The 23,438-nt window shown below is 38.2% G+C and overlaps 1 protein-coding gene across 1 annotated transcript; it reads right to left on the bottom strand.

Moving 5' to 3' along the window:
* PTGES3 (prostaglandin E synthase 3) lies at window positions 1-20,039 on the bottom strand. The gene is made up of 8 exons (XM_040232982.1): window positions 19,640-20,039; window positions 6,102-6,215; window positions 5,882-5,951; window positions 5,250-5,348; window positions 3,698-3,787; window positions 2,266-2,328; window positions 1,395-1,419; window positions 1-1,161 (listed from the first exon to the last, which is right to left on the bottom strand). Coding segments are annotated over exons 1-8 (483 nt in total). The 5' UTR covers window positions 19,642-20,039; the 3' UTR covers window positions 1-1,141.
* Window positions 20,040-23,438: the final 3,399 nt, after the last annotated feature.

The following is a 23,438-nucleotide window of genomic DNA, read 5'->3' on the forward strand; positions in this document are numbered from 1 at the left end:
TTTAGAGGAGGACAACACATTTAGTTTTATTTCAATCAAATCACAACACTTTCTTTTCCAACTGTTGCAAAGTGCATCTACAATTTTCTATTACAGATCCACTTTTAAAAGGTTTTCTCTGACATTACAGCAAGCCTTTGTTTCCCCCAGAGGAATATTCCCAAATTCTTCCTCAAGTAAAAATAAAAACTCCATTCCAGTAAATGGCAATACATGAAATTACAGTAAACCAGACACTTGAAAGGATAGCCTAGAAGTCTTCCAACAGTTTATTAGAAAGAATGTAGACATTAAAAAAATCCTCACTGTCATGAACATATATTGAGGTTTTCAGCCCAGGTACAAGCTGAATCCAAAAAAAAAAAAAAAGGAATAAAAAAATCCAATAGTGTATTAACATTTTTTTCCACTCATTTGCCATACTGACAGTGCAAATACAAATTTGGTCTAAATGTACAGACTCTCAAGCAACAATGTACAGCCTTTCTTCGTCCTCCATGCTAAGAGATGTAAAAGTTTAAGGGTCAAACAATACCAAATGTACAGGCTTCAAAACCATCTAAGTTAGGGCATTCACTAGTTTTAGCTAAGATACATCTGGAACACTGACAAGTGATCACTTACATACAATAATGTGAAGTAAATTTTTTGAAAAATAAAACTTTAGTGGAACAATCCTGAAGAATATGGCAGAGGAATAACATGTTACCAGTTTAAAGTATCAACCAATTCTTTCAGCCACTTTTGAGTCCATGTTCTAAAATCTAAAATTTAGTTACTTTCCCTAAACCAGAGAGCTTCCTATCATGTCAGTATCTAAGTTATGAGTAAAGGAGACTTAGGTGAGATTTTTATTTATCACAACTGCTGTGTCAATTGCCTAGGACCTCAACAGCATCATGGGAATCTGGGAAATGTTCATGCACAAGGTTATTGCCTTAGCTGACTTAAAACTGCCCCATACAATGGTACATATCAACCCTTAGTGAAGCCTTAAAAAAAACAAACAGGTTGAAAAATGGGTTAAAGGAGGCAAATACAGCATCTGCCTTTAGAGCTATCAACTCAGGAATTCTCTCAATTATGAAATCTTGCAGAGAAGTTATTTTTCTTTCTCAAAATCCAGCGGTGACAATATCCCTTACTCCAGATCTGGCATTTCTGAAAAGATTTTTGAAAGATTAGTATAAATTACAAAAGAATAATAACCCAACAACTTTTGAATCATTCAAATTGTTGCTTTAGCTGTTTGTTAAGAGGCCATAAAGAAATAATCACGTATCTTCCATAATCACGGATCTTCTAAGAATTTTAAACAATTAACTTCTATTTTGAGAATTTGGTCTTTGATGTGAAATATCTCTGTGCAGATTTATTTTTACAAAGATACTTACTTTCATCATCACTGTCTTGTGAATCCTGCAGAAAGAGAAACAAAAAATTTCAACCAAATTGATCAAATACTCCTCCGCTAACTCAACAGTTTGCCTTAAAAAGTTGAAGCACTATACTTTTGACCAAAGTAGCAGAGACATGTGGTTACATTCATCTCATGAACTTATCAATGGACTTAAAAACAGGTTTATTTAAGATGAACAGTATGTACAGCTGAGGATGTATCTTCCTATAAGATGTGTGCCTTTTGGAGGAAATTGAGCCCATTCTTTGAATTCCTTTCTACTAATCAAAATGAATTTTTCTATAAAATGGTTTCTTTTCTCTCTTGGCATATTAAATGGCTCAATATGAAGACCACTGGAATGACAGAAGACAATAAACTCTAATCCTAACTGTTGAACTATTTAAATAAATATTTTCCAAACTAGATGGAAAAACTTTCTTAAAGATGTTAACAGGATGCCAGGTGGGAAAATTCTGAGAAGAGTAGACCAGTATATCCTTACAGATTCACAACATCCACTTGTTTACTATATGTCTCTCTGACCATCCTGCTGTTAAAACCTGTTTAACTTTGTCAAAATATTCCCTAAACTGTTAATTGAATAAGGTATCTGTCTCTGCACAATAATTATTCTGAACTATAAATCTGGTCCCTTTAAGAATGATCCATGGGACACCTGATTCCTAGGAGGTATTCATCCCTCTAAAATGAAGACTTCTAAAAGAATTGGTTTCCCCTGTAATATTTTTTAGGAAAAAAACCAACCAATGGCAAAAAAAGCAGTCTTGATTTATATAAAACAACCTGTAAATACATTGCTTCTTACTATTTTATTAAACATAGAAAAGAATTTATAGACTTACATCATCTGCTCCATCTACTTCTGGTAAATCTACATCCTCATCACCACCCATGTTGTTCATCATCTATTCGAAGTGTAAAAATTAGTTTTAAAAATGATGTTAAATTAAGCCCTAATTATTAGGTTGCACACTCCAGAATAAACCTTAGCTCTGCCATAGATTTCCACCAATTAAAAAAAAAATTCAACTATAGGTTAGTTAGGTACTTTCCTTTCTGGAAAAGGTAGATTTTATGTAATTACATAAAATCCTGAAACTGTAGTAGGAAGTTAAAAGTAAGTTCTCATTGAAGAAAGTGAAATTTTAAAAATTCATCCAACTAGACACATATGTATGATGCAGAAATTAAATACCACAATCCTGAACAGCAGATACCTCTGGTGACTAAGAATGGGATTATTTTTAGTTGTAAAGTTTTGTATGTTCAACTAAGTGGCATATTATGGTATTCTCATTGTAGTTTTAAATATTACGAAGAATCAATGGTAACTTAAAAATAAAAGTCCTTTGGGCTGATTAGTTTGTATAAAAGCCTTGAATACTGAATTCAGCTAAACACCAGTAACTAAGTTAAAATCAGAAAATAAAACATAATCCTTGAAAGAAAACATATAGGCTGTGTAAAATACTCTTATATACTTAAAATAAACTGGGCCCAACAGAGTATAAGAACTGCAATATATTACGTAAAGAGGTATAAATAAGCAGACTAAATAATTCATATAGAACTTCTAAAACACATGCTTACCTGAACTTCAGAGTTAGAAGGGGTCTTAAAAAGATACTGACTCAAAAACCTTTCAGTATAAAAATCCTGAGCATCTACTCTCAAATAATATGAGTAACTAGTGAAGAGTTTTCCTACATCTGAAGACACTAAATACTGGTTAAGATTCTTTGAGCAGGAAAAATACTCAGAAGACTCCAAAGTGCAATACTAGATGTCAAGATGCAATGGCAATAGATGCAGAACTGAATACATTTTTAAGAGTTTACTTAGGAAATTGGTTAAAGTTGTGACGTGCACATCTGGGTAAATGGTGGCACCAATTACTACAGGTAAGGAGTAGAACAGTTTAGGAGAATGAATATCATTTTTCCCTTCTCTCTTTTGAAATCAAGGTGCCAGAGCCATATGAGAGATGTTAAATAAGCAACTGCATACATGAAATTGGGTACTTACTTTTTAACTTTTTTTTTTTTTTCAAAGAAACAGTAAAAATTAGCTGTTGTACTGACCATATAGTTTATTTTTTTCCCTTACACATCGACTTTAGAACTTGACACTGATTTTTAAAAACTTGTAAAAAACAGTCTTGAAAGTAAAGTAATGCAGGTCCTTACATATCACTAGGCCTTTAAAACCAAATTAAACTGCCTAGAAAGAAGTATACTGAGAGGAATGTGGAAGAATGCATTTAAAAGAACTTACCTCAGAGAAACGATCGAAATTAGACATGTCTTCATCAGAATCATCTTCCCAGTCTTTCCAATTATTAAAGTCCACACTAAGCCAATTAAGCTATAGATCAATACAAATATCACCCTCTGATTAGATTATTGAATTGTGGGGTTCATACTCACTAGCAAGGCATGGAATCAGCACCAAAAAAGAACATACTAGAAAAATCAGTCAATCAAATCCAATATATGTTAGTAAATATAGTTTCATGAAGTGTCAGTTGTCAGAAACTTTTTTTTTTAATTCACTAATAGAAACTATTCAAATTCAGACAATCAATTAACTTATTTTTTAAATGCCACCATGATATACTCTGATCTGATATTTCAGTAATTTATACCTTTAAGTCTTTCTCTTGAATGCAAAAGAGCCTGCATCAATTAGTGACTGATCTTATTCTGACCACCCTCGGTACTGACACTAATAAATCTCAAAGTAGAGAAAAGCGTATGGAACACAGGGCCTTAATAGTAATATGCCATGAAATAAACACTATAATTCCTCATACCAATTTTTAAAAATACCGGTTCCAGGTGTATAACATTGTCCTTGACATCTGTATACAACTACAAAGTGATTACCTTCCAAGTCCACTTATTGTCTGTCACTATAAAACTGACTCCTTGTAACCCTTTATCTACCCCTTCAACTCTCCCTCCCCTGCTCGTAATCATCAATCTGTTCTCTGTATGTGTCTTTTAGTTTTATTATATTTTTTAAAATTAGGTTTGTCTTTTTCCTTCTGACTCATTTTACTTATTACCCTCAAGGTCCATCTATGTTGCTGCAAATGGCAAGATTTCATTCTTTTAAAATGGCAAAATACTAATCCACTGAACAGACACACACACACCAGTTTATCATTCATTCATCAATGGATACTTTGGCTGCTTCCATATTTTGGTTATTTTAAATAATGCTTCAATGAATACAGATGGCACACCTTTTTTCCAACTAGTGTTTTCATATTTCTTCAGATAAATACCCAGAAGTGGAATGCCTAGATCATATGGTAGTTCTACTCTTTAATTTTTTGAGAATCTCTATACTATTTTCCATAGTGGCTACATCAGTTTATAATCCCAATAACAGCATTTCTTATTGGCCTTCTTGACATCAGCCATTCTAACAGAAGATGATATCTCATTGTGGTTTTAATTTGGATTTCTCTAATAATTAGTGATGAACCTGGGCCAAGGCAATGAAAGCCTGGAATCCTAATCATTAGGTCACCAGGGAACTGCTCTACCTGTTCCTTTAATTTTTATTTTATATTGGAGTATAGCAGAAGCCTGCCCCCCTTTTTAATTGGATTTTTGTTGCCGAATTGTAGGAGTTCCTCATATAGATTAGATATTAACCTTTTATCAGATACATGATTTGTAAATATATTTTCCCATTAAGTAGGTTGTCTTTTCATCTTGGTGGTTTTCTTTGCTGGGCAGAAACTTGTGAGTTTGATGTCAATGTATCTTTAATTATTTTAAAATACCTAACCTTCAAAAAAAGGAAAGAAACCTACCTTTGCCCTTTCTTTCGTTAACCTTGGCCATGACTGGCCAGATTCTCCTTTTCGTAAACAACATAAAATCGATCTGTCCGTTCTTTTATGCTTGGAATCCTAAAACAAAAATAAATGTTTTCACACTGTTGTAACACTCTAGTATCAATATATACAAAGTTGCTTGGTGTCATTTCTTTCCTCATTTCTTTCCCTACACCCTGAAACATCTAGGCTACTGAAGATTTCATAAGCTATCCAATAGCAAAAGTTTCATTTTTTGCCTCCCCTGAACAAGGTGAATAGCATAAAAAGTTTAAAAAAAATTAGTAAATATGGTGTAAGCATAGAACATACTTAGCTACATCTATGCTTAAATAAAACAAGCATCAACAGTACTGTCCTTATATTAACTACACTGCAATTTTAAAAAGGTTAAAAAAGACAGTACTGTCCTGAGTCTAAACGTTGGTAACAACAAAAATAATATGCAAAGAAGTAGTTACAAGATGGAAAACAATGCAAACCATGTAATTATATTTAGCCTCTGAACTGTTAATATTCATCTCTAAAATGAGTATTTAAATTATGTCCATTTCCTCACAATTTAAATTTCAATTTTTTGGGGGGATTAAAGTTTCAAAACTACTTACATTTGGATCAATACAGTGAAAAAGATCAATTTCATTTAAATGTTTAAAATTATCACTTCCTCCAAGACAACTGTACAAAAAAAGGGAGAGGGAAAATGAGTCTCTTCAAAGAGGTAAAGATTAGTAATAACTTCAGAGAAAACACACAACAGGCAAACCAAAGCTATTCAAGCTGTCAGAAACAAGTTTTTCACCCAAGGACGTAAAAATGGTAATTTACCTGAATGTAAGTTTTGATTTTTCAAAATTTACATTAACATCTTTACTGTCTTCAACACAAAACTCAATGAAGACATAGTCCCTCCGATCGTACCACTTTGCAGAAGCAGGTTGCCTATGAGATAAAATTAGACAAAGTTAAGCTGAAATTCACTAAGTGGGTATTTACGTAACCTCTGAAATTTAGCATGTAAGTAACATACTTCTATACTCCATCAGGGTGTTATTTTGAGGCAATATATTACACTTTCAAATGTGAACTATTAATGTTTTTTCCTAACAGGTGCATTTCAGGTTAAAATGCAATGATACTGTTTCCTCATAGGAAGAGATTTTAAAACATAAGACCAAAATGTTCAATGGAGTTAACCATTTAGGTAGCCCTGTTAAAATGTGTGTGCTACTTCTTTACAGCCCTGCTCTTAAAAATTCAACTTCACAGGATTTAAAAGAACTAATCCATTGTCATATGAAATATAGTACGCAACATTTCTACTTACAATTCGAGAAACTGTGGGGGGAATTTTTTAGAAGTATGAGAAATGACAGTATTTCAAAGTTCTGCCTAAAGCTCTACTCATCCATTAAAAATTATGTTTTAAATATAGCTAAAAATCTGTTAGAAGCAAACACAGTCAAATACGGTTAATTAACAGGCAGTAAAGATTGTAAGCACTTCCCAGGTGGTGCTAGTGGTGAAGAATCCACCTGCCAAGGCAGGGGATGCAGGAGACATGAGCTCCATCCCTGGGTCAGGACGAGCCCCTCAAACAGGAAATGGCAACCCCATCAGTACTCTTGCCTGGAAAATCCCATGGAGAGAGGATCCTGGTGGGCTACAGTCCACGGGGTCACAGAGAGTCAGACAATACTGAGTGCACACACACACAAGATTCCATGTGATAAATAGAATTTTTCTTTGTTATCTTCAAGACCAAGACAGGTTACTTCGATAAATATTTACACACTCATAAAAATTCCAAGAAGAATTCTCTCTCACACACACGCAGGCATGCATGCACGAAGAACAGGTAGATTAACAGCACTTGCCTCTAAAGCATGAGCCAGAAAGAGAAAAGAAAGGAAATAGAGCCATATCGATCTCAACTGTTCCAATTATTTAAAAAACCATTTATTTTGTATTTTGGGTGCAATTTTTAAAAATAAGCATATGCCACTTTGATCATCTAAAAATCAAAGTTACAGGAATTATTTGTATTTTTTAAACTTTTCTATAAACCCAAAACTTCAAACCAAACTTTTAAAGAAATTAGTTATATCTTCAAACACTATTCATAAATCAACTCAACATAAAGGAACTGTTTGCTTCCGAAATTCCCAATCCTAAGGTGTAACCGTTTCAAGTTCTAAAATGTTACAGCCACAGCTCATTAATATTTTTACACAGTGGTTACACTTGTGTAATGGTTAAACTAGTTGCCACATACTACTCTGGAACACTGATATCAGCTCTGAAATTAAAAGTTATAAATGGCGGGACTTCCCTGGTGGTCCACTGGCGAAGATTCCAAGCTCCCCATGCAGGAGGTCAGGTTTGATCCCTGGTCAGGGAACTAGATTCCACAAGCCCCAACTAGGGTGCCCACATGCCACAACTAAGATCCAGCACAGGCAAATAAATATTTAAAAAAAAAATTATAAACAGCAATTTCCAAAGCTGAAATACCAACAAATCAGTAAGAGTAACAGCTATTTCTTTAGGCATCTACTGGCAGACTGGGGTGGGACTGAAAAATGTCTTTGAAAAATGTCTATGACTTCCCTGGTGGCTCAGACGGTAAAGCGTCTGCCTACCATGTGGGTGACCTAGTTCGATATCAAGAAAATGGCAACCCACTCCAGTACTCTTGCCTGGAAAATCCCATGGATGAAGAATCCTGGTAGGCTACAGTCCATGGGGTTGCTAACAGTCGGATACGACTGAGCGACTTCACTTTGAAAAAGAACCAAACTTCTGTGGACTAAAAAAATTAAAAATAAAAAACCACAATTTCTAATGTTACCATGTCAATGTACATAAAATAAATGATTTAGGAGTTTATTAATAGGTTCCAATAGGCCACACATTATCTCTAGTTCATTTTCTTGCCAAAACAGCTTTCTCAATATGTGGTAACATGTTTGGTCTTTTCTATGCAGCTTGTGGGATCTTAGTTTCCCAACCAGAGATCAAATGGGCCTTCAACAATTAAAGCACCAGGAGTCCTAATCCCTGGACTGAGAAGGAACTCCCCCCATGTTTGCTCTATAACGGAAAGTATTTATTATTTGTTAACTTAACTCATTACCGACTAGGGAATTTTTGCAAAAACACCAGTGGCTAGAAATTATATAAGTGAATATTTAAACATCTCTGGTCAATAATGTTTGGGTAACAAATGTTTGGGCTTCCCAGATGGCTCAGTGGTAACAAACCTGCTTGCTAATACAGGAGATGCAGGTTTGATCCCAGAGCTAGGAAGATGCCCTGAATAGGGAATTGGCAACCCACTTTAGTATGCTTGCCTGGGAAATCCCATGGACAGAGCCTGGCAGGCTACAATCCATGGTGGTCCAAAGAGTCAAACATGACTTAGGAACTAAACAATAAAACAAATTAATATATCTTTGGTCATTAATATGTTGGAACTTCTCTATGATCCAGTGGTTGAGAATCTCCCTTTGAAGGGGACCTGGGTTGAGCCGTGGCTGGAAAACTAAGATCCCATATGATTCAGGGAAACTAAACCCACTAACTGCAATTACTGAGCCCAGGGCTCTGCAATGAGAAGCCTGCATACAGCAAAGAGGCCACATGCTACAATGAAGACCTAGCGCAGCGAAATTTTTAAGAAATAAAAATAAAAACAATGTTTTGCCCACTTCAGGCAAAAAAAAGTATGGTGTCTCTCTCCTTGGCCAGTGACAATTTGAAAGAATGATTGCAAATTGATCCAAATACACTGACTATAAATACTCCAAATTTATATTGATTTAAAAACTATCCACAATTCTAGATCACCAGAAGATACAGCTCCAATTCTTTACAAAAAGGCAACTGAGAAGAAAGAACAAGCATCTATCATCTTTTCCCTTTATGAATGTTTAAATTTTGTTTATCCATTTATATTTTACTTTTGGCTGCACTGGGTCTTCATTGCTGCTCTCAGGCTTTCATTATTTGCAGTGAGTGGGAGCTACTCTCTAGTTGCAGTGCTCAGACTTCTGTTGCAGAGTGCAAGTTCTAGGGTGTGCAGGCTCCACTTCTAGCTCTAGTGGAATGCAGGCTCAGTAGTTCTGACACACAAGCTTAGCTGCCCTGTGGCATGTGGACTCTTTCCAGATCAGCAATAGAACCCACGTCCTCTGCACTGGCAGAGATTCTTTACCACTGGACCACCAGGGAAGTCCCCTTTATGAATCTTTATTCATGATATCTGAATAGGACTGTTTCATGAAGGAAGCTTCCTTACAGAATTCTAGCTCTGGTGTGGAATAAAATGTGAGGGGCAAAAACAAAAAATAAAATCACCATTTTTCAATCTTTATACTGATTTGGCAGTTATTCATCAATAAATAGGACCATGAGTAATGATTAGATGAATAGCAGATAAAGAATTTATGATCTCAACATCACCAAAAGTGGGACAACTAGACATTTACCTCCTGATTTGATCAACACGATTCATTCCAATCTAGAACTTAACTGTTCTAGATTAAAAGAGACCTAAAAACTATCAAACAAGCACAATTTGTAAATCTGGTATGCATCTCAATTCAAACTGAATATAAAAAAAAGATTCCCCAAACCGTGGAAACCTGTCCTAGTTATGGACAGAGTATTAGACAACGTGAAAACTGGTAGTTTTGTTAGGTGTGAAAGGCACTGCTTTACCAAAAAAAAAAAAAAAAAAATTCACTCAAGATTAAAAGAGAAGTACATGAGGCTTGCTTTAAAATTAAGGGAAAAAAAGGAGGAGAGAGAAAGCTACATGGCAATGACCTGCTAAATGTTCAAACTGCTAAGTGTAGATGGGTTTATTATTTTCACACTTTAGAAAAACGATATTAAATGGTTTTGACACAGAATGGTTTGTTTCTTTAGAGCAACATAGTCTAATGGTGAAACTTATTTAAAAAGAAAAATCAGTCCTTTCAATTAAGACACAAAACAACAAAGACTGTAATAGCTACAGACCAGAAGATCTGTTTAGGATTTATTGTCCAATTGTCATTTATTCTCAAGTTTTAGAAATTGTTGTTCTGGTAAACAAGAATTGCCTGTTGTCAAAGGTATCCAGATTGCAGATGTTCCTTATTTAAAGGAACATGTCTGGGATTTTCAATGTAAAATCCATTGGGAAAAGGGAGAGGGGTAGATAAAATAAGAATAACCCTGTACTGATAAAGGTTGGGACTGAATAATGGGTTTCTGAAGAATTCATTGTAGTATTCTCTCTTTCCTGTAGTAACACTAAAAACAATTACCCAGATTTTTTAAAAATGAATTTTTATTGGCCCAAGTTGACTTACAATGTTGAATTAACCTGATTAATGAGAAGATTCTTCTCCCAACATGTTTACCAATGGCTACTTCAATACTGGTAAACACGCTTTTCCAGCCAATTTAACAATGTAATCTGAAATAGTTAACAGTACCGTTTACCATGTTAAAGTAGAGTGTTTACCTTCTTAAAGTGGAGTTATAGTAATGGAGGAGGAGCACCACTGGTGACCTAGCAGCACTATCAAAAACCAAGTACATAAACTCTTCGGTTTCTGTTCATATCAAGGACAATGGAATCAGGGAGAATCTTTCTTCTTTCCTTGAATTCACATTCAGTAATCTAGATTTACATCATTGTTACAGCCTGAATTGTGTCCCAAATTCCTATGTTAAGCCCTAAACCTCATGTGACTGTATTTGGAGACAGGGTCTTTAACATAAAATGAGGTCTTAGAGTGGACCATAATGCAGTATGACTAATGTCCTTGTAGGAGATCAGAATAGCTACAAAGAAGCAACCTAAATGTCCATACTCAAGAGGAACGGATGAAGAAAATGTGATAGGTCTATACAATGAAATGTTACTCTCAGCTGTAGAAAGGAATGAAATAACACCATTTGTAGAGACATGAATGGACCTAGAGTTTGTCATACAGAAGGAAGTCAGAAAGAGAAAAACAAGTATCATATAATATCGCTTATATATGGAATCTAGAAAAATGGTACAGAAGAACTTATTTGCAACGCAGAGAGAGTCAGTCAGATGTAGAGAACAAATTTATGGTTACCAAGCAGAGAAGAGAGGAGTGGGAAGAATTGAGAGATTAGGACTGACATATACACACTACTATATATAAAACTGACAACTAATGAGAACCTATTGAATAGCACAGGGAACTGTGGTGACATAAATGGAAAGGAAACCTAAAGAGAGGATATATGTATACGTAACTGATTCACTGTGCTGTACAGCAGAAACAAACACAACACTGTGAAGCAATTATCTTCAATAAAATTAATTTTAAAAATACATTGATTTTTTACAAAAGATTAGGACCATTACAGAGGGAAGACCCTGTGAAGATAGATGAAGGCCATTTGCAAGCCAAGTAGAGAGGTTTCAAAAGAAACCAACCTTTCTGACACCTTGATTTTGAACTAACCACTCTCCAGAATTGTTAGGAAAAAATTTTTACTGTTGAAATCATCCATCCTCTAGTACTCTGCTATGGCAGCGCTAACAAACTAATATGATCATTTACCAGATAATAAAAGCAAAATCAAATGATCCAAATCAGAGGTTGGCCCAGGAGCCATTTGGTGTATATATATATGTGCACATATATATATGAATCAATCATTTGTTTATTTATTTTTGGTTGTGCTGGGTCTTCATTGCTTTGTGCAGGCTTTCTCTAGTTGTGGTGAGCACAACTACTCTTTGTTGCAGAGCATGGGCTCAATAGTTGTGGTGCACAGGCCTAGTTGCTCCACAGCATGTGGAATCTTCCTGGACCAGGGACTGAACCTATGTCCCCTGCATTGGCAGGTGGATTCTTATCCACTGCACCCCAGGGAAGTCCGAACTTTTGTAATATTTAAGAGTTGCAGAAATAAGAATGTGAGACAGGGATACTCGTGGCCTGTAAAGCCTAATAGTTACCAAGTGACCCCAATCTAAACCATCAGAAAATACAAGAGAGGAAATCCTACCCTTAACCTAAATAGTACACAGATATTCACTCACTTGAAAGGCAAACCAAGTGTTTATGAAATCCTTTTTGTCTTCTGTGAGGATCATATCACATCACCCTTTTTTCCTATTAACCCAGAGAAAGGCTGATTTTAAACTCTAGCATCTAAATTATGTTAGATTTATCTCTAGTCTTATACAAACCCTGGCAAAATCCCATACTATCATTCAAGTCTGTTAATCCATTTTTTAATACTAACATAGATGCAAAACTTTTTTCATCTCTCTATACATTATGTGAATAAGCCACTAATTACAACACCACCCAAAATCCCTGAAGTGGGACATTCCAAGTTCTTCTGACAAGTATTTTCAAGTTCAATACTTAGGGCTATGTCAATTTGAGCAATTATAATTTGCATTACCTAAAATTCTCCTCTGTAGTTTTGACTAAAATTTCTTAGTTTGTCTTAGAATGACAGAGTGGAAACCACATTTGTTCCCAAATACTACTTTTAACATACTAGAATCTGGTGCATCTTAACTATGGCTTGTAGGAAAACAATAAGCACTTCTCTCATTTTAAATTGGAGAATGATTCTTTACAATGTTGTGTTGGTTTCTACCTTACAACATGAATCAGCTATAATTATACATACGTTGTTTAGCTGCTCAATCATGTCTGACTTTTTAGCAACCCCACGGACTGTAGCCCACCAGGCTCCTCTGTTCATAATTTTCAATTCAAGAATATCGGAGTGGGTTGCCATTTCCTACTTCAGAAGATCTTCCCAACCTAGAGACTGAACTCACATCTCCTGCATTGCAGGCAAATTCTTACCATTGAGCTCTCAGGGAAGGGCATTTCTCCCTTAAAAAAAATGGATGCACCACTGACTTCCCCTAGTGGTCCAGTGGTTAAGATGCCATTTTCCCAATGCAGGGGTCATGGGTTCATTCCTTGGTCAGGATCCTGCGTGCGGCATAGCTTGGCCAAAAAACAAAACAAAAAATGTTCTACTTTTGTAAAAGTACTTAAAGGGCTTGAAAAATGTGATACGAGCACATGCTAAATGACAATAATCTTTGTGATAAAACAAATATTGTTAAATGTGTTAAGTTTTGGTACTTCCCTGATGGTCCATGCCCCCAATGCAGGGGACCCAGGTTCAATCCCCTGTCAGGGAACTAGATACCACACATCTCAACTAAAGATCCTTCATGCCACAATGAAAACTGAAGACACAACTGAAACCTGGCACAGCCAAAGTAGTAAGTACATTTTGAAAAGATAAATCTGGGCTTCCCTTGTGGCTCAGTGGTAAAGAATCTGCCTGCCAATGCAGGAGACACAGGTTCAATCCCTGGTCCGGGAAGATCCCACATGCCACAGAGCAACTAAGCCTGTGCAGACTTTATTGAGTCTGTGCTCTAGAGCTTGAGAGCCTAACTACTGAAGCCCACGTGCCCTAGAGCCCACGCTCCCCAACAAGTGAAGCCACTGCAAGGAAAACCGCGGGCACTGCAACTAGGTAGCCGCCCTCCCACTGGTAGCAACTAGACAAAAACCCATGCAGCAACAAAGACCTAGCACAGCCAAAAAAAAAAAAAAATTTAAAAAATGTATTAGGTTTTATCTTCAACTGATGGGCACATATAGAAATTAATCAAGCAAAAAAAGTATTACTTTTTTACTGAAAGGCCAATTTCTTTGGATGTAAAAAAAAATTGGAGGGGAGAAGAAAAGGGCAGAATCTCTTAAAAAGTCTCAGTTAACAGAATCTAGCACTATAGATGACTCTCACCAACTCTACCTTTCAACTAGAGACTAGCAATCTACTTTTGAATCTATATGATATATAGCTGAATTTGACCAAAGATGTGGTATAGCAGAACACAGGACCAGCTGTAGAAGATCTGAGTTAGTCCCAGCCTTCACTGTCAAGAACCTCATATAGTCAAGCCTTATAGCTAAGAGATTTAGAGTTTTTCTAAATATTTTCTAAATATTATTCAATGAACAAGTATTTATTGAACACGATACCAGGAACTGTCTAGAGACAACTGTCCAGAGATAAATCCTCTGCCTTTAAGAAGCTCACATTCAAGCTGGATGACATTTAGCCCCAAGGTCTTCTATGAAACATGGGCATAGACGGTTCAGATCCATTACTAGCTATGGTTTATCTTTCTTAGAGCATAAATATGTGATATACCATAAGATACTTGTGTTGGTTACCACTTTGAAAGGTAACTCATTTGTGTATTTAACTGTAAGATACATTATGACATACAACCTCACATACTTTATTCAGAAGTAATGATAGTCCCCCATGAGTTCATTTTTAATGGAACATGATGTTTGTTTGAATTAAAAGATCACTTTGAATTCTAAGATACAACAATAATAATCAGAAGACTAAATTTTTTTAAAAATAGAACTTAATGGAGTAAATATACTCTATGTTTAGAGGATAAACATTTCTAGTAAATGGAAAGCTTCTTAAAGACTAGAATCACTCATTTTTAATATATCTAGAGTATTTTTAAACATCTAGAAAAATTACAGGGACTTCCCTGTAGTCCAGAAGCTAAGACTCCATGCTCCCAATCAAAGGGGCCCAGGTTCTATCATCCCTGATCAGGGAACTAGATCCCACATTCCCACATGCTGGAACTAAGACCAGGCACAGTCGAACAAATGACTAAACATTAATAATAAAAAAAATTTAAAAAGAAAACGGAAAAAAAGTTTAAAGAAGATGTCACAGAAGTTCAGAATAACTGATACTTTAGGTCTGTCAACTGGCCTATCATTTACAAAAAAAGAAACTGGTAATCTATTTCAGTTTGTATCAAGTGAGGAATGATATGGAAACATGAATATTCTGCTAAAAAAGAAAAAAAAGCAGTTCCAGTTAGTTAACTATTATCAAAAGTCCTGCCTGTAAACATCTAAAACCAAATTCTCTTTCACATATTCTTTGCTCACAGAAACCCTAATATGCTTCTCATATTTTCAGATCTTCTGTATGTCAGTTGCACTACTATGTAGAACTTTCTGGAAAAGTGATCTGAATATACATGCAAGTCCAGTGATTCCCAAACTGGGTGCCAAGGTGGATCACAGCTCTATGGGAGAATTTACAGAGCTGTCACAGGAGATTTCAAATTTAAAAGGAATTCAGCGATACTCAGCTTCAGTCAAGATACCAAGTAGCTCAGTTTCAACAGTAGATTGCACTATATCCTTCTTCTCCACTAAGTTTCATCTTTGCAAAACTGGATTTCTGGAGGCTGTTCTAATTTAAAACAAAATAACACAACAAACAAACCAAAAACAAACAAAAAAAATCAGTGAGGAATTGAGATGGAAGTATCCAATCTGATTTCAAGGTATAACAAGTTTTAGAGTGCCCAAAAGGCAGACACCTTCCGTTAATAACCATAGTTATACAAGAAACATTTTTCTTGCAATTTATGTGTATTAGTTTTCCAAAGAGTTAGGAGGCTGTTAGGACAAAGCATTTAAGTTGTTTGGATCCAACTACCTAATAAATAGAATTGCTAGGTTACGCCATTTGGCCGTCTAGCAACACCATTAAAAAACTAACCAACCCAAAACCCCAAAACAGTTAACAAAAACAGAAACACTACCAAGACACCAAGGGGTGAGTGAACCTTTGTGCTAGTTCCTTTCTTTGGTAATTACTACTTTAAAATATAAAGGTGAATGTGTTCTTAAATACACTATTCCCACCCCAACTCAGTGCCTTTCTTCCAACCGACTCTATGACTTTCTCACATTCCCACTTGTGTACTCATATCCTTTTAACATCGTCAAACCAGGTAAAATTTTTAATTTTTCTTCATATAAATAAAACTGAAGGTCACCGTAACAGATTTCAGAGCCTCATATCTCAGGAAGTGGCAAGGTTTTAATAGAAGCAGTTATATTAAATAATAAAACTGAAAAAAATAAAATAAAATAAAACTGAGTGGTTAGTGATAGTGAAGCTGCTCAGTCATGTCCGACTCTTTGCGACCCCATGGACTGTAGCCCCAGCAGGCTCCTCTGTCCATGGGATTCTCCAGGCAAGAACACTGGAGTGGGTTGCCATTTCCTTATTGGAAATATAAGGACCACTTGGAAAATTATTCTCCCTTTTCATAAAGTAGGGGAAAAAAAACTTTCTGTCAGAAATTCCAGGTTCAAATCATAGTTGAAGAACTAAACCTTGTAATAATACTAAAAATTTAAAAAACACCTCTGTGACTTACATCCTTTCAGTACACAAAGATAATTAAGCATATTGAGGTGGAAAGAGCCCTGACATAAACTCTTTCTAGCAATAAAGTATGGGTACATGAGAAGATCAACTATTGCATAGAAAATCCACAACAACACGTTTTATTTGGCTCTGGAATACAACATAGGTGTATTAGCATCTTCCTGGAAAACCAAAAGTTCAAAGGTGTTCTGGGGAAGTCAGCTTCTATGTAAAACCTATTACTGCCAATCTACACAGCAAATAATAACACTTTAAAATACACTAGATACAGTGATTTTCAATTTAGTGTTTCAGAACTAGATTGAGTCTAAATAGTTGATATTACAAAAGTATTTTTTCCTGGGACGCAATTATCACTAAACACCTATGACTCCACAATGATACAGCTTCTAGAAGATCTTTTAACACAATTCAACAGGAAAATCTTAACCATACATACTGGTCTGCACTCAAGTGATCTGTCACTTCGCTTCTACTGCCTTCTAGTGCAAACACAGGAAAAAAAAGAAAGAAAGAAAATCCAGTTGCCAGGTTACAGTGGTTAGGAAATCAACACTGAACAAAAGCCAACCTCAGTTACTCTTAGCTTATAGACATTAACCATATGCTGCATGGTCATTATTATCACTTGTTTCGGAGGTTGAAAACCGATGGATTTTACTTTGGCAACAGTCTTACAAAGCTGAATGATGGCAAAGTACGTACGATGTTAACCAAGGGTAACAATAGTCACAGTATATTTCTGAAGTGTAATAATTTAAGACTGGAAAGAGTAACTTCAAATAGCTCAAATCTAAACATTTTACTCCATCTCTTAATGGGTCCAACTGATATTAAAACCAACTACAATAGCTTAAAAAAGAAAAAGTAACACAGCAACCCCGGCGGGATGGGTCTTAAACAAGAAGAGGTCCTCAATTTCCAGCTTTCTCCAAGAAAGGAGAATGACTTCCCTGGTGGCTCAGACGGTAAAGCGTCTGCCTACAATGCAGGAGACCTGGGTTCGATCTCTGAGTCGGGAAGATCCCCTGGAGAAAGGAAATGGCAACTCACTCCAGCATTCTTGCCTGGAGAATCCTGGTAGGCTACAGTCCGAGAGTCGGACACGACTGAGCAACTTCACTTCTATGCAAACTACTAGACAAAAGTTTAAAAACTCGAAAGAAATATACCTCGAAATGATGACTGAAGAGCTAAGAAGTGATAAAAAGCAGACCCTAAACCCTTGAGATGTCTGGCAAAAACATCTTTCTCCACAACTAAAACAATGTTTCCAGCAGACATCAACAAAATGAACCCTCATCAGCCAAGATTCTTCCTAGGACTCTTACTAGAAAGTCTTTTTCAACTCTAGTAACTGACTCCTAATACCTTGTAAATTCATTCAGTCATTAATAAGATCTCCTAAAGAACTTGCGAGAGGGTATATATGGAGTTATCTTAAAACGAATGAGATTTACCTGGACTCTTCAAAACACTCATTTTGAAAGTAGCATTCTTAACTACAGACAGACTGCTTTTAGAAAGTGATTGTTACACTTCCCGAGCTCTTAATCTATTTACAAATACTTAAATCTCTTACCTATTTAACTATTTCATGTGACCTCCCAGAGTGTTTCTATTTCAAACCATATTCAACATACTATTTCTTCGTGAAAAGATTTGCTTGGTTACATTAACCTATTAACAGTGGGTAAGGCCTTACGTGAAGATTCATGTTCTCACAGTTTTAAAACTTAATCCTTGTACATTATCTGGAATACGGATTTTTTAGAATAAAAGCACAAACTACGTAAATTAAAAGCTATTATATACTTTTGGGGGTGGAGGAATCCTTCCAAATTCTAACATATTACTTTACAACAATACACGCGTTCTTCTCAAGGCTTATCGTTAACTGGCTCTGGTGTTTTTTTCCATATCCATTTAGATGTCTAACTAAATATACTCACCGCATTATTTTATTAAGGAAACCCTTGAAAGTGCATTATTTTTTCCAGGAATAAAAACTGTTGCCCTCAACTGCTCTCCATATGCAATTTTTAGGAAGCATTTAGTGCCAAAAAACTCTCACATCTGAAAATGTAAAGCTTTCCCTGAGAAAAATTTAAAGGCTGAAAGTGGCGGTGCCAAGAATTCTCATTTGGTTAAAATTATCAAGGATTCCCTGTATCATAAAACTTCTAAAGTATCTAGTCACCTCACGTAAACAAATTTGAGTCAAGGTAATGACATACCTGTTTCATCCTTAAATTAAGCCAAGATAACGAAAGCTCGCCTAAAGTTTAATATAGAACACAGAAAATGTCCATAAGTATCTCTCGACTCCAACACGTGCAGAACTCCCCGCTCAATGGTAATTCCTCGCTGCCAAGGACACGATTGAGTTTTGGCAACCTTCACTCAGCGAGACTGGAGTCAGGAGGAAGTCTGGAAAGACCACACTCAAGCAATCACGACACCCGAGAGGGAAGTTAAGTTGCGAAGAAGGTATGGCCTCCCTCCAGTCGCCTGGAAGTACCTGTCGCTCGCGGGGGAGGGCCGCGTGGTGCTCTACGGCGAGCACCGGCAGCCTCGTGGTAGCACCCACCGCAGGTGCACTTGGCCCCGGGCCTAGCTCCAGCAACACAGAGCGACAGGGGCAAACTGCCCCTGGAGCGGAGCAGAGGCCCACCAGGGTCCACGCCTCCAGGGCGCCCGCGTGGTCAAAAGCTCATGGGAGATTAAGGCCTACGGCTAAGTTACCGAGAGTTTGGAGCGGCCCGCGCGGCCGATGGGGGGTAAGTGGGATTTCCGGCACAAGGAAGCCAAAGGCTAGTTTAGAGGTGGGGAAAGCGGACCTCGGAGGAAAAATGTCCTCCACCCGCCAACGGTAACCGGAACTAGGATAATGAACCTCCCACCCCCAGACAAGAACGATTTCCACCGAGGACGAAAGCCGAGGGGGCCGATAGAGGGGGAGGGGAAGGGACGGCTTCCCGGCAGCCCCCCGCGCGGCCTCGGCCTCCCTCCCGGACGACCTTCTCTCGGCGGGGTATCGCACTCACATCGTGAAACGGGGCAGGGGGGCGGGCGAACGGGTGGGCGGGCCTCTCCGGCGGCAGCTCCTGGGCAGGCGACTCCTCTCCGGTGGCGACCCCGGCGTCTTCTCCTCAGTCGCGGCCTCTTCTCGCTTTCCTCAAGCGACGGTGGCGGCGGCGGCGGGCTCGACCTGGCTCCCCAGAATGCACCGCGCGGGGAGAGCGACTCCTCCGGTCGGAGAGACGAGGAAAGTGTAGGAAAAGGGGCGCGAGGACGGAGAATGAACGTGCGTGCGTGCGAGCGAGGGGTGGTGAGGCCGGGCGGCGGCTGGTGACGCAGCAAAATGCCCGGGCCTAGCCGCCGCGCGTGCGCACTCTTTGTTTTCGGGCTCCTGCGCGGCTTTCTAGAGATATCTACGGAAAGGGCGGGGCCTCCCAGCTCCTTCGCGATCCTTCCCGGCGCTGGCTCCGCCCTACGGCCGCAGCCTCTAGCCGGACTGGTTCCCGCCGCTCCTCCCGCGCTCCCCCCTAGCGGTGGAAAACCGTTGGCCGTCTAACCGCCGCGCCACGCGCCTCGGACTATCTCCCAGAAAAACGGCCGCGTTGACCGCGGGAGAAAGGCCGAGGCGGAAGGTGCGGAGCCCAGAGTCTCGGAAAGTGAAGTGGAGGTTCGGTTACTCTTAAAGAGAGTAAACCAGTCCGCTGAGGAACTGCACCGCAAAAGCCTCTGCTGTTCATATTTGCGGAGAAGGGCTAACTTCTGAATTAAGGGCCTGGGTCCACCTCGCCATCTTTCTGAGGGTTGGAGATCCTGTAAAGAGGCAGCGAAAATTTGAGGTCTTTTGAGGGGGAACTTTTTACCCTTTGCGCCCGGCATTTGCACCTACTTTGAGAAATTAGTGCTATAGGTGAGACAGGAAGGTTATTAGCCGTTTAAGTTTGTAGGAATGGAGAGATTAGGACACTCCTGTCTCCAGGTACATCAGTTGGGGGATAGGCCCCCTCCCATCTTTTTCCAACAGTTATTTGTGGAACTGCCGGTTTGTGTAAGGCACTGGTTTAGGATCTTGGGGGTTGGTAAAAAACACAGTTCCTTGTCTACTCTAGAAGGTCACTTAACCCGGGAGCAAGGGGAGACATACACCAGTGCACCGCTCATTAGCAGATAAAGTTTAAGGAAAGTGCAATCGACTTGGGAAGTGTTTGGGGGCTTGCATGTTCAGCATTGAGGACTTGGTGTCTATTCTGTGCAAGGCAGATGTTGGGAGCTACAGAGATTGGACCCAATGCTCGAATCTCGGTAAAAGGGGAGGTTAAACCTCAGCTCTCATATACTATGATTCTACGGAGCCTAGTACTTGTTGGGGAAAACGGAGTACACAAGATATTTGAATCCTATAATGGAAGTACAAAATATAATGGGTGCATAAAAGGAGAGGATGATATTGACTGGAAGGGTTAGGAGAGGCCTTATGAAAAAAGATCTAAAGCATGGAAATGAGTGGAGGCATGAATGACCTTTCAGTTGACTCTGGGACATAGTTTAACCTCTGCCCAAGGATGAGTAAGAGAAGGTACCTGTGTTTAACTTTGCTACTTGTTATATAATTAGAGCTCAAACATTGTGAAGTTACTTGAGTTGCAAATTTCTGACTGATAGAAAAGGTAACTCCCAAATTTAGGGTTTTATTGGTCTGTGGGACGCTATCCAGTTTTAACATGCAACCGTATTTGAATTCTTTTATGCCCATAAATAAATATTCCCCAAATCCCCTTGGAACCAGCTTTACCATCTTACTGGGTCCCTCAATGAACTGAGGAAATGCTTAAGTGGTAAGTGTTAGTTGCTCAGTCATGCCCGACTTTATGGACCCCATGGGCTGTAGTCCCACCAGGCTTCTCTCTGTCCATGGAATTCTCCATGCAAGAGTACTGGAGTGGGTTGCTATTCCCTTCTCCAGAGAGCATCTTTCCGAATCAGGGATCTAACCTGGGCCTCCTGCATTGCAGGCAGAGTCTTCACCATGTGAGCCACCAAGGAAGTCTAAGTTAATGCTTGGATCATGTTGATTTTGTGTTTGTAGGAGAAGCATGTTTTGAAAGTTTTTGAAAATTTTACTTTGATATCCTCAGAGGTGACATCAGAAATGAGTGGGAGTAGTACATTCCAGGCAGGAAGGGATCTTGATAGGTTAAGTGGTGGGAACAAGAAGTGGATCTTGGTGGGACTGGCAAACTTTCTGTAAAGGGTCAAATAAGACCACAAGGTCTCTACTGGAACTTGTGAACTCTACTATTGTAGCATGAAATCAACCACAGAAAATATATAAGAAAACCAGAGTGACTATTAAAAAAAAAACTGCTGAAATTTGAATTTTTTATGTCCGCATGTCACGTTATTTTCTTTTCCATCCTTTGTAAATGTAAAAGTCATTCTTGAAGGCCATACAGAAGTTAACAGCCTGAAGACTGCAGGCCAATCCTCGGCATAGGCAGTCCAGAGCATAGAGGGAAGGTAGGTAGCAACCAAATAATGGTGGCACTGAGTAGCAGGCTAATTGTTTTCAACTTATTTCTCTGACAGTGGGAAACTATTGATTTTTTTTTGAAGGGGAGTAACACTCTTGTGTTCTAGAAAGATTAATTTGGCACCAACATATAAGATGAACTGAAAATGGAGGAATTAAAGATAGCATTTGGAAGTCTGCAAGCTGAAACAACTGGCAATTTCCCTTATCAAAAGAAAGTGCTGTGGGGAAAATTGCCTTCCATACAAATTTTTTGAAAATTCAAATCCATTGCATTGTATTTTATAGTTTATTTACTACCCCCAATGCACATATTTTAAAGGATTTCACATTAGTGTAGCACTGGAAATGGCTTCTCACCCAGAAGTTTCACAAATACCTTGTAATCAGGATTATCCATGCATACAGGTTATCTATTAACTGATGGGGACCCAGTTTGTACCAGATCTGTTTTTCAAATCCACTGAAAAGTTTTATATCTAGTAGGGAACAAAATCAAGTTTCAAGGATGTGTAGCTATAGTGTCAGGGATCTGGGGAGAAAAATATGCAACCCAAATTGGCAGAAACCAGAGAATAGTTGGTATTAGCTCCCATTTCACAAATTTGATCCTAACAGTCTTCCAAGAGAAAAGAATTCCCAGGCCAGTTTAACAAACTAGTGGACTTCCCTGCTGGTCCAGTGGTTAGGAATCCATCTGCCACTGCTGCGGACACCAGTTTGATCCGTGGTCCGGGAAGATAGCACGTTCCTAGGAGCAACTTAGCCCATGTGCCATGACTACTGAGCTCCATGTGCTGCAACTGCTGAAGCCCAAGCCTAGACAGAGCCCATGCTGTACAGTAAGAGAAGCCATCACGATAAGAAGCCTGTGCAACACTGCAGCTAGAGAGCAGCCCCTGCTCCACAACTAGAGAAACAGACCCAACATAGCCAAAAATAAAATTTTTAAAAATAGCAGTAAAAAGGAACACAAAAAATTTGTCAGTTTCAGTTGTAGCATCCATCTTTTCCCTGATATTTTTCTGAGGCTGGAGTTTAAGTGTCCACAGTCACTAACAGCAAGAGAGAACTTTATAGATTGACATGAGCCATTTTTCTTAAAGTCCAGTTTTATGAATGGGTTTTCTAATAAGACAAGAACTTTTGTAAATAAAAGGAAAAGGAGCAAGTAGTAATCTGTTCTAGGTATACGGTATAAGAAATTGGTCAAAGTTTAAGGGAGACAACATGACATGTTGTAAACATCACATATCCCATGATGTAAACATACCATATACCAACTTAAATTAATTTAT

This window comes from Oryx dammah, unplaced genomic scaffold (genome assembly GCF_014754425.2).
Source record: "Oryx dammah isolate SB20612 unplaced genomic scaffold, SCBI_Odam_1.1 HiC_scaffold_29, whole genome shotgun sequence".
Classification (NCBI taxonomy): Eukaryota; Metazoa; Chordata; class Mammalia; order Artiodactyla; family Bovidae; genus Oryx; species Oryx dammah.